This window comes from Bufo bufo, chromosome 7 (assembly GCF_905171765.1).
Source record: "Bufo bufo chromosome 7, aBufBuf1.1, whole genome shotgun sequence".
Classification (NCBI taxonomy): domain Eukaryota; kingdom Metazoa; phylum Chordata; class Amphibia; order Anura; family Bufonidae; genus Bufo; species Bufo bufo.
Genome location: NC_053395.1, coordinates 154,103,571 through 154,116,522, shown reverse-complemented (window position 1 = coordinate 154,116,522; position 12,952 = coordinate 154,103,571). Strand labels below are relative to the sequence as shown.

General features: G+C 41.4%; 1 protein-coding gene across 1 annotated transcript in view; it reads right to left on the bottom strand.

The window, feature by feature from the left end:
* The window catches only part of ADPRH (ADP-ribosylarginine hydrolase), a 52,178-nt gene extending 39,442 nt beyond the window's left edge, over positions 1 to 12,736 (bottom strand). The window contains exon 1 of the mRNA XM_040440249.1: positions 12,681 to 12,736. Within this exon, the coding sequence (XP_040296183.1) occupies positions 12,681 to 12,728 (48 nt within the window). The 5' untranslated portion in view covers positions 12,729 to 12,736. The remainder of the gene's footprint in view (positions 1 to 12,680) is intronic.
* Between the last annotated feature and the right edge of the window lie 216 nt (positions 12,737 to 12,952).

Here is a 12,952-nt window from a genome sequence, read left to right as displayed (position 1 = left end):
ACTAAGCGCTGTGTATACAGAGCAGGAAGCGCTATGCGCTTCCTGTTCCTGCCCGGTGATCATGTGATCGCCGGAGAGTGCAGGAGCTGTGTGAGGTCTTTCAGAGACCTCGATTAGCTCTGCTCTGAGGCTGTACAGTGCTGTATTGCACTGTTTTAAATTAGAGGGGCAAAGGTTTAAAAGTAATATAAGGAAGTATTACTTTACTGAGAGAGTAGTGGATGCATGGAATAGCCTTCCTGCAGAAGTGGTAGCTGCAAATACAGTGAAGGGGTTTAAGCATGCATGGGATAGGCATAAGGTTATCCTTCATATAAGATAGGGCCAGGGACTATTAATAGGATTCAGATATATTGGGCAGACTAGATGGGCCAAATGGTTCTTATCTGCCCACACATTCTATGTTTCTATGTTTCTATGTACAGCCTCTCTGGAGGGTGCATTTCTCCTATAACTGGGCCTACTATGTCAGCCCCAGTTACAGGAGAAATCAACAGTGAAAAAAAAAAAAAAGTGAAGTAAATGCCCCCCAGATGTCTTGTATGACCTTATGGGGGACACAAAGTGTAAAATAAAAAAAATAAAAATAAAGTGTTAAAAAATAAAAATAAAAAAAGGTTTCACATGTAAAAAAAAATAATTAAAAAATAGAAAAAATAAAATAAAAAAGACATATTTGGTATTGCCGCGTCCGTGACGGTTGGCTCTATAAATATATCACATGTTCGACCCAGTCCAAAATACACCATAAAAAAAAACGGTGTGAAAAAAAGCCATTTTTGTCACCTTACATCACAAAAAGTGCAACACCAAGTGATCAAAAAGGCGTATGTTCCACAAAATGGTACCAATAAAACCGTCACCTCATACCACAAAAATGAGCCCCTACATAAGAAAATCGCTCAAAAAATAAAAAAAAATATAGCTCTCAGAACATGGAGACACTAAAACATCATTTTTTTGGTTTCAAAAATGCTATTATTGTGTTAAAGTAAAATAAATAAAAAAAGTATACATATTTGGTATCGCCGCGTCCATAACAGCCAGCTCAATAAAAATATCACATGACCTAACCCCTCAGGTGAACACAGTAAAATAAAAAAATAAAAAAATAAACGATGTAAAAAAAAGCAATTTTTTAACCTTACATCACAAAAAGTGCAACACCAAGTGATTAAAAAGGCGTATGTCCCACAAAATAGTACCAATAAAACTGTCAAGTCATACCGGAAAAAATCAGCCCCTGCATACTACATAAGAAAATCGCAAAAAAAAATTAAAAATATAGCTCTAAGAACATGGACACATTAAAACATAATTTTTTTGTTTCAAAGATGCTATTATTGTGTAAAACTTAAATAAATAAGAAAAAGTATACATATTAGGTATTGCCACGTCCGTAACGATCTGCTCTATAAAAATGTTACTTGACCGAACCCCTCAGGTAAACGCTGTAAAAATAAATAAATGAAAACTGTGCTAAAACAAACCATTTTTTGGTCACCTTGCCCCATAAAGTGTTATAATGAATGATCAAAAAATCATATGTACCCAAAAATAGTACCAATAAAACTGGCACCTTATCCCCTAGTTTCCAAAATGGGGTCACTTCTTGGGAGTTTCTACTGTAAGGGTGCATCAGGGGGGCTTCAAATGGGGGTTGTCTTATTGTTTATACATATTTCCATCTGTATGTTTGTTTTTCTGTTTTCCCTGGATTTATTTATTTCCAATCCAGGTTCTTTTAGTAGGGCTTTTATAGGGCAATAGAGAGACTTAGGTACGGGGGCAGGGTGTCTCCACCATCAGGGGACATCCCTGTGCACAGGATTCTTAGATCTTGAGGGTCATCTAGGGAAAGTTCCTTTCCCATCCGTCTACCCACTACCCCCATCTCTTACCCAGTCAGTACTTTATTGACCCTACCTAAGAATTTTTTCCATTTTATAATAGGAGTTCTTGTCTATCATACTTAGGATATCACTTGGAGCAAACCGTTTTTGCTCTATAACCCAGTTGAATAAATAAAGGTATCGTTTTTAATCAAGCACGTTAAACTCTATATTTTCTATACTTAAGCCTGATACGTGTAGTCTATCCTTAATTATACTTTTTCAAGTCTGTTTTCAAATGGGACATGGCATCTAAAAACCATGTGGCGCTCCTTTTCTTCTGCGCCCTGCCGTGTGCCCATACAGCAGTTTATGCCCACATGTGGGGTGTTTCTGTAAACCGCAGAATCTGGGTTATAAATATTAAGTTTTGTTTGGCTGTTAACCATGGATGTGTTAAAGAAAAAAATTGGATTAAAATGGAAAATCTGCCAAAAAAGTGAAATTTAAAAATTTGATCTCCATTTTCCTTTAATTCTTGTGGAACGCCTAAAGGGTTAACAAAGTTAGTAAAAATCGGTTTTAAGTAACTTGAGGGGTGTCGTTTATACAATAGGGTCATTTATGGGGGTATCCACTATGTAGGCCCCACAAAGTGACTTCAGACCTGAACTGGTCCTTAAAAAGTGGATTTGGGCATTTTTCTTAAAAATTTTAAGATATGCTTCTAAACTTCTAAGCCTTCTAACATCCTAAAAAAATAAAATGACATTTCCAAAATGATGCCAACATAAAAGTAGACATTTGGGGAATGTTAAGTAATAAATATTTTATGAGGTATCACTTTCTGTTTTAAAAGCGAATTTTTCAAAATTTTTGGTAAATTTGGGATTTTATCATAAATAAAGGTGAAATATATTGACTCAAATTTATGACTAGCATGAAGTACAATGTGTCACGAGTAAACAATCTCTGAATGACTTGGATAAGTAAAAGCGTTCCAAAGTTATTACCACATAAAGTGAGATATGTCAGATTTGCAAAATTAGCCTTGGTCAGGAAGGGGGCAAATGGCCCAGATGTGAAGTGGTTAATAAAGTATGCCCCCTTGTTTACAATGTATTTTGTGCTGTCTACACAGAGGTACTGTCCATATAATTGCTGCTGACGGTGGGTCATGTGACCTGGCAAATCACTTCCATGTAATGTCTTGTTGATTCAGATACACTGCACCCGTTCTGTTAGGCCTCTTTCACACGGGCGTTGCGGGAAAATGTCCGGGTGCGTTACGGGAACACCCGCGATTTTTCCGCGCGAGTGAAAAACATTGTAATGCGTTTTGCACTCGCGTGAGAAAAATCGTGCATGTTTGGTACCCAAACCTGAACTTCTTCACAGAAGTTCGGGCTTGGGATCGGTGTTCTGTAGATTGTATTATTTCCCCTTATAACATAGTTATAAGGGAAAATAATAGCATTCTGAATACAGAATGCATAGTAAAATAGCGCTGGAGGGGTTAAAAAAATAAATTAATTAATTTAACTCACCTTAGTCCACTTGTTCGCGATGCCGGCATCTCCTTCTGTCTCCTTTGCTGAACAGGACCTGTGGTGAGCATTAATTAGAGGTAAAGTACCTGTGGTGACGTCACTCCGGTCATCACATGATCCATCACCATGGTAAAAGATCATGTGATGGATCATGTGATGACCGGAGTGACGTCACCACAGGTCCTTTACCTGTAATTAATGCTCACCACAGGTCCTGTTCAGCAAAGGAGACAGAAGGAGATGCCGGCATCGCGAACAAGTGGACTAAGGTGAGTTAAATTATTTTTTAACCCCTCCAGCGCTATTTTACTATGCATTCTGTATTCAGAATGCTATTATTTTCCCTTATAACCATGTTATAAGGGAAAATAATAATGATCGGGTCTCCATCCCGATCGTCTCCTAGCAACCGTGCGTGAAAATCGCACCGCATCCGCACTTGCTTGCAAATGCTTGCGATTTTCACGCAACCCCTTTCACTTCTATGGGGCCTGCGTTGCGTGAAAAATGCAGAATATAGAGCATGCTGCGATTTTCACGCAACGCACAAGTGATGCGTGAAAATCACCGCTTATCTGAACAGCCCCATAGAAATGAATGGGTCGGTATTCAGTGCGGGTGCAATGCGTTCACCTCACGCATCGCATCCCCGCGGAATACTCGCCCGTGTGAAAGGGGCCTTAGAAGTTTAGTGCAGATGCAGTGTGTTTCAATGGAGAAGACATCTCATGGGGGTTATTTGCCTGGTCACATGACCCTCCATCATTTTATGGACAGGACCCTTGTAAACAATAGAGCATACTTTATAAAATATAGAAAATACCACAAAATTTTAAATAAGACTATTTTAACCACCTCAGCCCCCATAGCTTAAACACCCTTAATGACCAGGCCACTTTTTACACTTCTGACCTACAGTACTTTCACCGTTTATTGCTCGGTCGTGCAACTTTATGAATTTTACCTCCTTTTCTTCTCACTAATAGAGCTTTCATTTGGTGGTATTTCATTGCTGCTGACATTTTAACTTTTTTTGTTATTAATCGAAATTTAATGATTTTTTTGCAAAAAAATGACATTTTTCACTTTCAGTTGTAAAATTTTGCAAAAAAAACGAGCTCCATATATAAATTTTTCTCTAAATTTATTGTTCTACATGCCTTTGATAAAAAGTTATGGTAAAAAAAAAATGGTTTGGGTAAAAGTTATAACGTTTACAAACTATGGTACAAAAATGTGAATTTCCGCTTTTTGAAGCAGCTCTGACTTTCTGAGCACCTGTCATGTTTCCTGAGGTTCTACAATGGCCAGACAGTACAAACACCCCACAAATGACCCCATTTCGGAAAGTAGACATCCTAAGGTATTCTTTAAATCACCTGCGGTCTTAACAATAAACGGTACACTCCCGCAGTTACATAATACCACAATAAAGAAAAAGAGTGCATAACACACCGGTATGAGAAAATGCAAATCAATTTTATTCAATATCCATAAAAGACATACATGATACATATTATAAGACAATAAATGAGCAGGGACAGCCACAATCCTGCATCACACTGCTACCTGCCCCATCAAATGGATGGACGTAATGAAATCTCCATGTATATAATATATGAATGGTCAATTATCCCCATGGATATAATGCCAAAAGAATGGAGAATCTACAGCAAGGGTGCGCTTGCCTCAATACACCAGTGTGCATGAATACCAGAATAGCAGACACAAGATCAAAAAATACAAGGTAAAGCAGGTGTATAGGGCTACATACCAACAGAGCTGGGACAGGTACCAGGGCAATGGCGCTCCTCAACGCGCGTTTCGCGTATAGTTTGCTTCCTCAGGAGGAGTTAAAAAGGTATTCGCTGATGGGCATAGTGAGTTCATAGAACTTTTTATTTTTTGTCACAAGTTAGTGGAAAATGATGATTTTATTTTTTTTTTCTTACAAAGTCTCATATTCCACTAACTTGTGACAAAAAATAAAAACTTCTATGAACTCACTATGCCCATCAGCGAATACCTTGGGGTGTCTTCTTTCCAAAATGGGGTCACTTGTGGGGTAGTTATACTGCCCTGGCATTCTAGGGGCCCAAATGTGTGGTAAGTAGTTTGAAATCAAAATCTGTAAAAAATGGCCGGTGAAATCCGAAAGGTGCTCTTTGGAATGTGGGCCCCTTTGCCCACCTAGGCTGCAAAAAAGTGTCACACATGTGGTATCTCCGTACTCAGGTCAAATGCCAACTTTGTATAAAAAAATTGTAAAGTTGTCTATTGTCAAGATATTTCTCTCACCCAGCATGGGTATATGTAAAAAGACACCCCAAAACACATTCCCCAACTTCTCCTGAGTACGGAGATACCACATGTGTGACACTTTTTTGCAGCCTAGGTGGGCAAAGGGGCCCATATTCCAAAGAGCACCTTTCGGATTTCACCGGCCATTTTTTACAGATTTTGATTTCAAACTACTTACCACACATTAGGGCCCCTAGAATCCCAGGGCAGTATAACTACCCCACAAGTGACCACATTTTGGAAAGAAGACACCCCAAGGTATTCGCTGATGGGCATAGTGAGTTCATGGAAGTTTTTATTTTTAGTCACAAGTTAGGGGAATATGAGACTTTGTAAGAAAAAAATAAAAATAAAAATCATCATTTTCCGCTAACTTGTGACAAAAAATAAAAAATTCTCGGAACTCGCCATGCCCCTCACGGAATACCTTGGGGTGTCTTCTTTCCAAAATGGGGTCACTTGTGGGGTAGTTATACTGCCCTGGCATTCTAGGGGCCCAAATGTGTGGTAAGTAGTTTGAAATCAAAATCTGTAAATAATGGCCGGTGAAATCCGAAAGGTGCTCTTTGGAATGTGGGCCCCTTTGCCCACCTAGGCTGCAAAAAAGTGTCACACATGTGGTATCTCCGTACTCAGGAGAAGTTGGGCAATGTGTTTTGGGGTGTCATTTTACATATACCCATGCTGGGTAAGAGAAATATCTTGGTCAAATGCCAACTTTGTATAAAAAAATGGTAAAGTTGTCTATTGTCAAGATATTTCTCTCACCCAGCATGGGTATATGTAAAAAGACACCCCAAAACACATTGCCCAACTTCTCCTGAGTACGGAGATACCCCATGTGTGACACTTTTTTGCAGCCTAACTTTGTATAAAAAAATGGTAAAGTTGTCTATTGTCAAGATATTTCTCTCACCATAATCTGACAGCAGCGCAATGCTTCTGTCAGAATGCACATCAGTGCTGCAGCTAGTCGATGGTTGGTCCACCTGGAAGGTAAAAAAAACAAAACAAAAAAGAAAAAACCAGGCCGCAACGCAATAAATTTTATTAACTTTATAATAACTTTTGAACAGAACATATAAACTTTTTTTTAACTTTTTGAACTGAAGTTAACTTTTTTGCTTACTGGTGTTTTTTTTTTTTACCTTTTATAGGACAAACCTCTCCTTCCCCATGGGACAATGTGCAAAGCGCAAATCGCCCAAAGATGTGGCGAAGTACATTATGCACTTTATCCCAGGTGAAAGGAGAGGTTTGCAGCAGCTGTGAGTGTAAGGGCCCTAATAGCCCTGTGTGCCTGTCCTGTGAGATGCAATCCCTATGCTAAGTGTACCTGTGTGTGGTACTTCCGGAAACACTCTCTAAAGCATAGGGCAGGGTGGTCAGGACAGTCAGGACAGAAATAGCGGGTGTCACGCCTTATTCTACTCCTGCTACAGACACGACATCTATTTCGGGGTGACGGTTGGGTTGAGGTACCAGTAACGACACTGGGGAAATGTCGCTCGTGTAGACGGCTAACTACACTGGTGGATGGGGCCACGGAACCTTCTGGATACAGGAGGTTCTCGATGATCTCTTCCTGAAATTTGAGGAAGGATCGTGTTCTCCCAGCCTTACTGTAGAGAACAAAACTATTATATGCAGCCAATTGAATTAAATATACAGACACCTTCTTATACCAGCATCTGGTGCGTCGGGAAACTAAATACGGAGACAACATCTGGTCATTGAAGTCCACCCCTCCCATGAGCAAATTATAGTCGTGGACACAGAGGGGCTTTTCAATGACACGGTTTGCTCGCTCAATTTGTATTGTCGTGTCTGCGTGAATGGAGGAGAGCATGTAAACGTCACGCTTGTCTCTCCATTTTACCGCGAGCAGTTCTTCGTTACACAAGGCAGCCCTCTCCCCCCTTGCAAGACGGGTGGTAACGAGCCGTTGGGGGAAGCCCACGCGACTAGTTTGCGCGGTGCCACAGCAGCCAATCTGTTCTAGGAACAAATGCCTGAAGAGGGCCACACTTGTGTAGAAATTGTCCACATAAAGATGGTACCCCTTGCCAAATAAGGGTGACACCAAGTCCCAGACTGTCTTCCCACTGCTCCCCAGGTAGTCAGGGCAACCGACCGGCTCCAGGGTCTGATCTTTTCCCTCATAGATCCGAAATTTGTGGGTATAGCCTGTGGCCCTTTCACAGAGCTTATACAATTTGACCCCATACCGGGCGCGCTTGCTTGGGATGTATTGTTTGAAGCCAAGGCGCCCGGTAAAATGTATTAGGGACTCGTCTACGCAGATGTTTTGCTCTGGGGTATACAAATCTGCAAATTTCTGGTTGAAGTGGTCTATGAGGGGCCGAATTCTGTGGAGCCGAGCAAAAGCTGGGTGGCCTCTGGGACGGGAGGTGGTGTTGTCGCTAAAGTGCAGGAAACGCAGGATGGCCTCAAATCGTGCCCTGGACATAGCAGCAGAGAACATGGGCATGTGATGAATCGGGTTCGTGGACCAATATGACCGCAATTCATGCTTTTTGGTTAGACCCATGTTGAGGAGAAGGCCCAGAAAAATTTTAATTTCGGAAACTTGGACTGGTTTCCACCGGAAAGGCTGGGCATAAAAGCTTCCCGGGTTGGCGGATATAAATTGAGTGGCATACCGATTTGTTTCTGCCACGACTAAGTCCAAGAGCTCCGCAGTCAAGAACAGCTCAAAAAATCCCAGATCTGAGCTGTCTCCACCCGAACTACAGACTGGGCGGTGAAAGGGGGAACTAATGGTGCGGCTGAAGTTGGTGACTGCCAATCAGGATTTGCCAGCACCTCAGGGACTCTAGGGGCTGCGACAGGGTAACTACTGCACGTGCCACCGTACCAGCTTCAACTGCCCTTCGAGTGCTCGCCACTTCGCCATGTTGTATGGCAGTGCTGGTATTAGGTCCAGGGAGGGCTGCGCTGCTGGTGTATGCCTTACCACGTGATCCGACAGCGCCAGCCCCACTCTGCTGCTCTTGAAGCGGATCCTGCGCAACCTGTGGTCTAGCGACACGGGGCCGGGTACGCCTGGTTCTATCAGGGACCTCCACCTCCTTGTCCGAACTTTGGGTCAGACTGCCACTGCTTTCTACAGGTTCATATTCTGACCCGCTAGATTCGTCAGATGAGGATTCCCATTCCTCATCCGACTGGGTCAGAATCCTGTAGGCCTCTTCAGAAGAATACCCCCTGTTTGACATTTGGACTACTAAATTTAGGGGTATTCCCTGAGACTACCCAAGAAAAAAAGCAAGCCTGTCTTACAAAGGGGAGGCTAGCGAAGTACCGGAGGCCGCTGCGGTCGATAAAAAATATCAAAACAGATTTTTTTATCGCCGCAGCGCTTGGAAAGTGATTGTGCAGTGATCAAAAAAATATATATTTTATTGTCACTGTGGCAGGGCGGGTGTGGGTGAACGCACGTGTGTGCGACTGATCAGGCCTGATCGGGCAAACACTGCGTTTTGGGTGGAGGGCGAGCTAAGGTGACACTAATACTATTTTAGATCTGACTGTGATCAGTTTTGATCACTTACAGATACTATAAAAGTACAAATGCTGATTAGCGATACGCTAATCAGCGAATCAGTGACTGCGGTGCGGTGGGCTGGGCGCTAACTGACGCTAAACTACCTAACCAAGGGGCCTAAACTATCCTAAACCTAACCGTCAATACCAGTGAAAAAAAAAGTGACAGTTTACACTGATCACTTTTTTCCTTTCACTAGGTGATTGACAGGGGGCGATCAAGGGGTGATCAAGGGGTTAATTCGGGTAATGGGGGTGATCTGGGGCTAAGGTGAAGTGTTGGTGCTACTCACTGTGATGTCTGCTCCTCTGCTGGAACCAACCAACGAAAAGGACCAGCAGAGGAGCAGACAAGCCATTTAACACATCATATTTACTAATATGATGTGTTATCTGGCTTTTCATTTGCTTTTTTGAAAATCGCCAGCCTGCCAGCAACGATCATTGGCTGGCAGGCTGGTGACGAACTTGTCCTCTAACTTTTGCCGGCCCGCGATGCGCATGCGCGGGCCGGCTTGGAGCGAAATCTCGCATCTCGCGAGATGACGCATATATGCGTGACTGTGCGCAGGGCTGCCACCTCCGGAACGCGATCCTGCGTTAGGCGGTCCGGAGGCGGTTAACCGGGTAATTTTTTAACCTTAAGGACCAGACTGATTTTTGCAAATCTGACATGTGTCACTTTATGTGGTAATAACTTTAAAACGCTTTTACTTATCCAGGCTATTCTAAGCCTCGTCACATATTGTACTTCATGACAGTGGTAAATTTGAATCAAAATATTTCATTTTTATTTATAAAAAAATACCAAATTTACCAAAAATTAGGAAAAATTCGCAACTTTCTAAATTTCAATTTTTCTGCTTTTAAAACAGATAGTGATACCTCATATAATAGTTATTATTTTACATTTCCCATATGTCTACTTCATGTTTGGATCATTTTGTGAGTGCCATTTTATTTTTTGGGGAAGTTAGAAGGCTTAGAAGTTTAGAAGCAAATCTTGAAATTTTTCAGAAAATTTCCAAAACCCACTTTTTAGGACCAGTTCAGGTCTGAAGTCACTTTGTGAGGCTTACATAATAGAAACCTTCCAAAAATGACCCCATTTTAGAAACTACACCCCTCAAGGTATTAAAAACGGATTTTTACAAATGTTGTTAACCCTTTAGGTGTTCCACAAAAATTAATGGAATATGGAGATGAAATTTCAGAATTTCACTTTTTTGGGCAGATTTTCCATTTTAATAATTTTTTTCCGCTAACAAAGCAAAGGTTAACAGGCAAACAAAACTAAATATTTATTGCCCTGATTCTGTAGTTTACAGAAACACCCCATATGTTGTCGTAAACTTCTGTATGGGCACACGGCAGGGCGCAGAAAGAAAGCCATATGGTTTTTGGAAGGCAGATTTTGATGGACTGGTTTTTTGACACAATGTCCCATTTGAAGCCACCCTGATGCACCCCTAGAGTAGAAACTCCCAAAAAGTGACCCCATTTTAGAAACTACACACCTCAAGGCATTCAAAACTGATTTTACAAACTTTGTTAACCCTTTAGCTGTTCCACAAGAATTAATTGGCAGATTTTCAATTTTAATCATTTTTTTCCGCTATCAAAGCAAAGAAATAACAGCCAAACTAAATCAATATTTATTGCCCTGATTCTGTAGTTTACAGAAACACCCCATATGTGGTCGTGAAAAAGCTGTACGGGCACACGGCAGGGCGCAGAAGGAAAGCCATATGGTTTTTGGAGGGAAGATTTCACTGGGATAATTTTAAGTTGCCATGCCTCATTTGAAGACCCCCTGATGCACCCCTAGAGTAGAAACTACAAAAAAGTGACCCCCTTTCGGAAACTACGGGAGAAGATGGCAGTTTTGTTGCTACTATTTTAGGGTACAGAAGATTTTTGCTTGTTCTATATTTGACTTTTTGTGAGGCAAGGTAACAAAAAAATTGCTGTTTTGGCACTGTTTTTATTTTTTGTTAACGTTCATCTGACAGGTTGGCTCATGAGCTATTTTTATAGAGCAGGTTGTTACGGACTCGACAATACCAAATATGAATAGTGTGAATGGCACACATGTGGGCACAACTACCGTGAAGGGGGCCCAATGTGGGCATAGCTACTGTGTAATGGCATAAAGGGGGAATAATTTCTATGTGGGGGCATTGAGGGGACTGGGTGGGATTGGGTGTGTATAATTATTTTTGGGCAAAGTTACAGGCTTAACTTATTATGAAAAATGTGCTGCACAAAATGTCCCTCTTTCTACTTTTCAAACGTTGGGAGTTATGCTTCATGAGAAAAACTCTTCATTCAGCCATTCTCCAGGGAACATTAAATAACATAAGCATTTCTGTATGCATGAGAAAGTCGTAAATAGCAGACAAGCTGTGGGTCTGATCACTATGAACCTGACCAGAATCAGACCTGCGATCAGCCCAGGATTTGCTCCTATATTATATATTTGTATGAAATTCTCCTTAGGGCTCATGCACACAAACAAATTTTCTTTACGCTTCCGTGGGTCTGCAAAAACAACAAAAGGCACTCCGTGTGCATTCAATTTCCGTATTTCCGTTCCGCAAAAAAGTAGTACATGTCCTATTATTGGCCACAAATCACAGTCCGAGACCCCATTCAAGTCAATGGGTCCGCAAAAAATACGGAACGCACACGGAACACATCCGTATGTCATCCGTATTTTGCGGATCCATACTGTAGAAATGCTATGCCCCACCCATATTGCTCATGTGTTTGGTGATTAATAAGTTACTGTTTCCGTTTCCGATCTGCAAAGAACGGATCGCATACGGAAACCATACGGATATGTTTTGTGGAATAACGGAACAGAAAAGGACTTAAATCAGAGAAAAAAAAACCTCAGATATGGAACAACAGATCCGTGAAAAACAGACCACAAAACAACAACGGTCGTGTGCATGAGCCCTTAGGGTGTGACCACATGGTCAGGTTTCCTGATGTAAACCCAAAACCAGGAGTGAATAAAAAAAATAGAGAAGAGAAGTCGTATCTGTCTTTTATACTTTCTCTCCTGTAATGATCCACTCCTGATTTTGGCTTAGGTCACCTGCCAATGTAGCAGAATACGCACATTTTTTTGTAAGTGTTATCCAATACATTCCATGTAAGGGTTACATAGCATCATAAATCAATATAATGCTATGCCACCCCGTCAGTGTTCGTGAGGTCAGTGTTCTGTATTACCCAGGTCTGGGGCGTGTCTAGCTAGGAAACATACAAACACATACAACAAGCTGTTTACAAATACACTATTCTGCTGCTCTGCTCAGTCTCTTACCTTGTTGTATTGGGCTTCAGCGACTGCTGAAACAAATCTCACCTCTGTTAGACCGAGTGACTAGAGAAACTGATGCAAATTGTGTACATTACTTACCGCTGTCACCAGCACCAGCTCCCAACTTCTGTTTGTGCTGAGCACCATGTAGGAAGTAAAGCACTGCGCATGGGCACAGCTGTCATTTTCAGTTTATCATGAGAGAATACCTGCGCCACCTTGTGGCAGAAGTCAGGAAGTATCAATAAATTGTAGTTGGCGTACAATTTGAACATTGAAGGGGTTAGCCACTTTCTGCTTATTGTTGACAAAGGTGTTTGAGAGATGATTGATCATATGGCGCTTACTAATATAGTATTTTTTAAAATTCT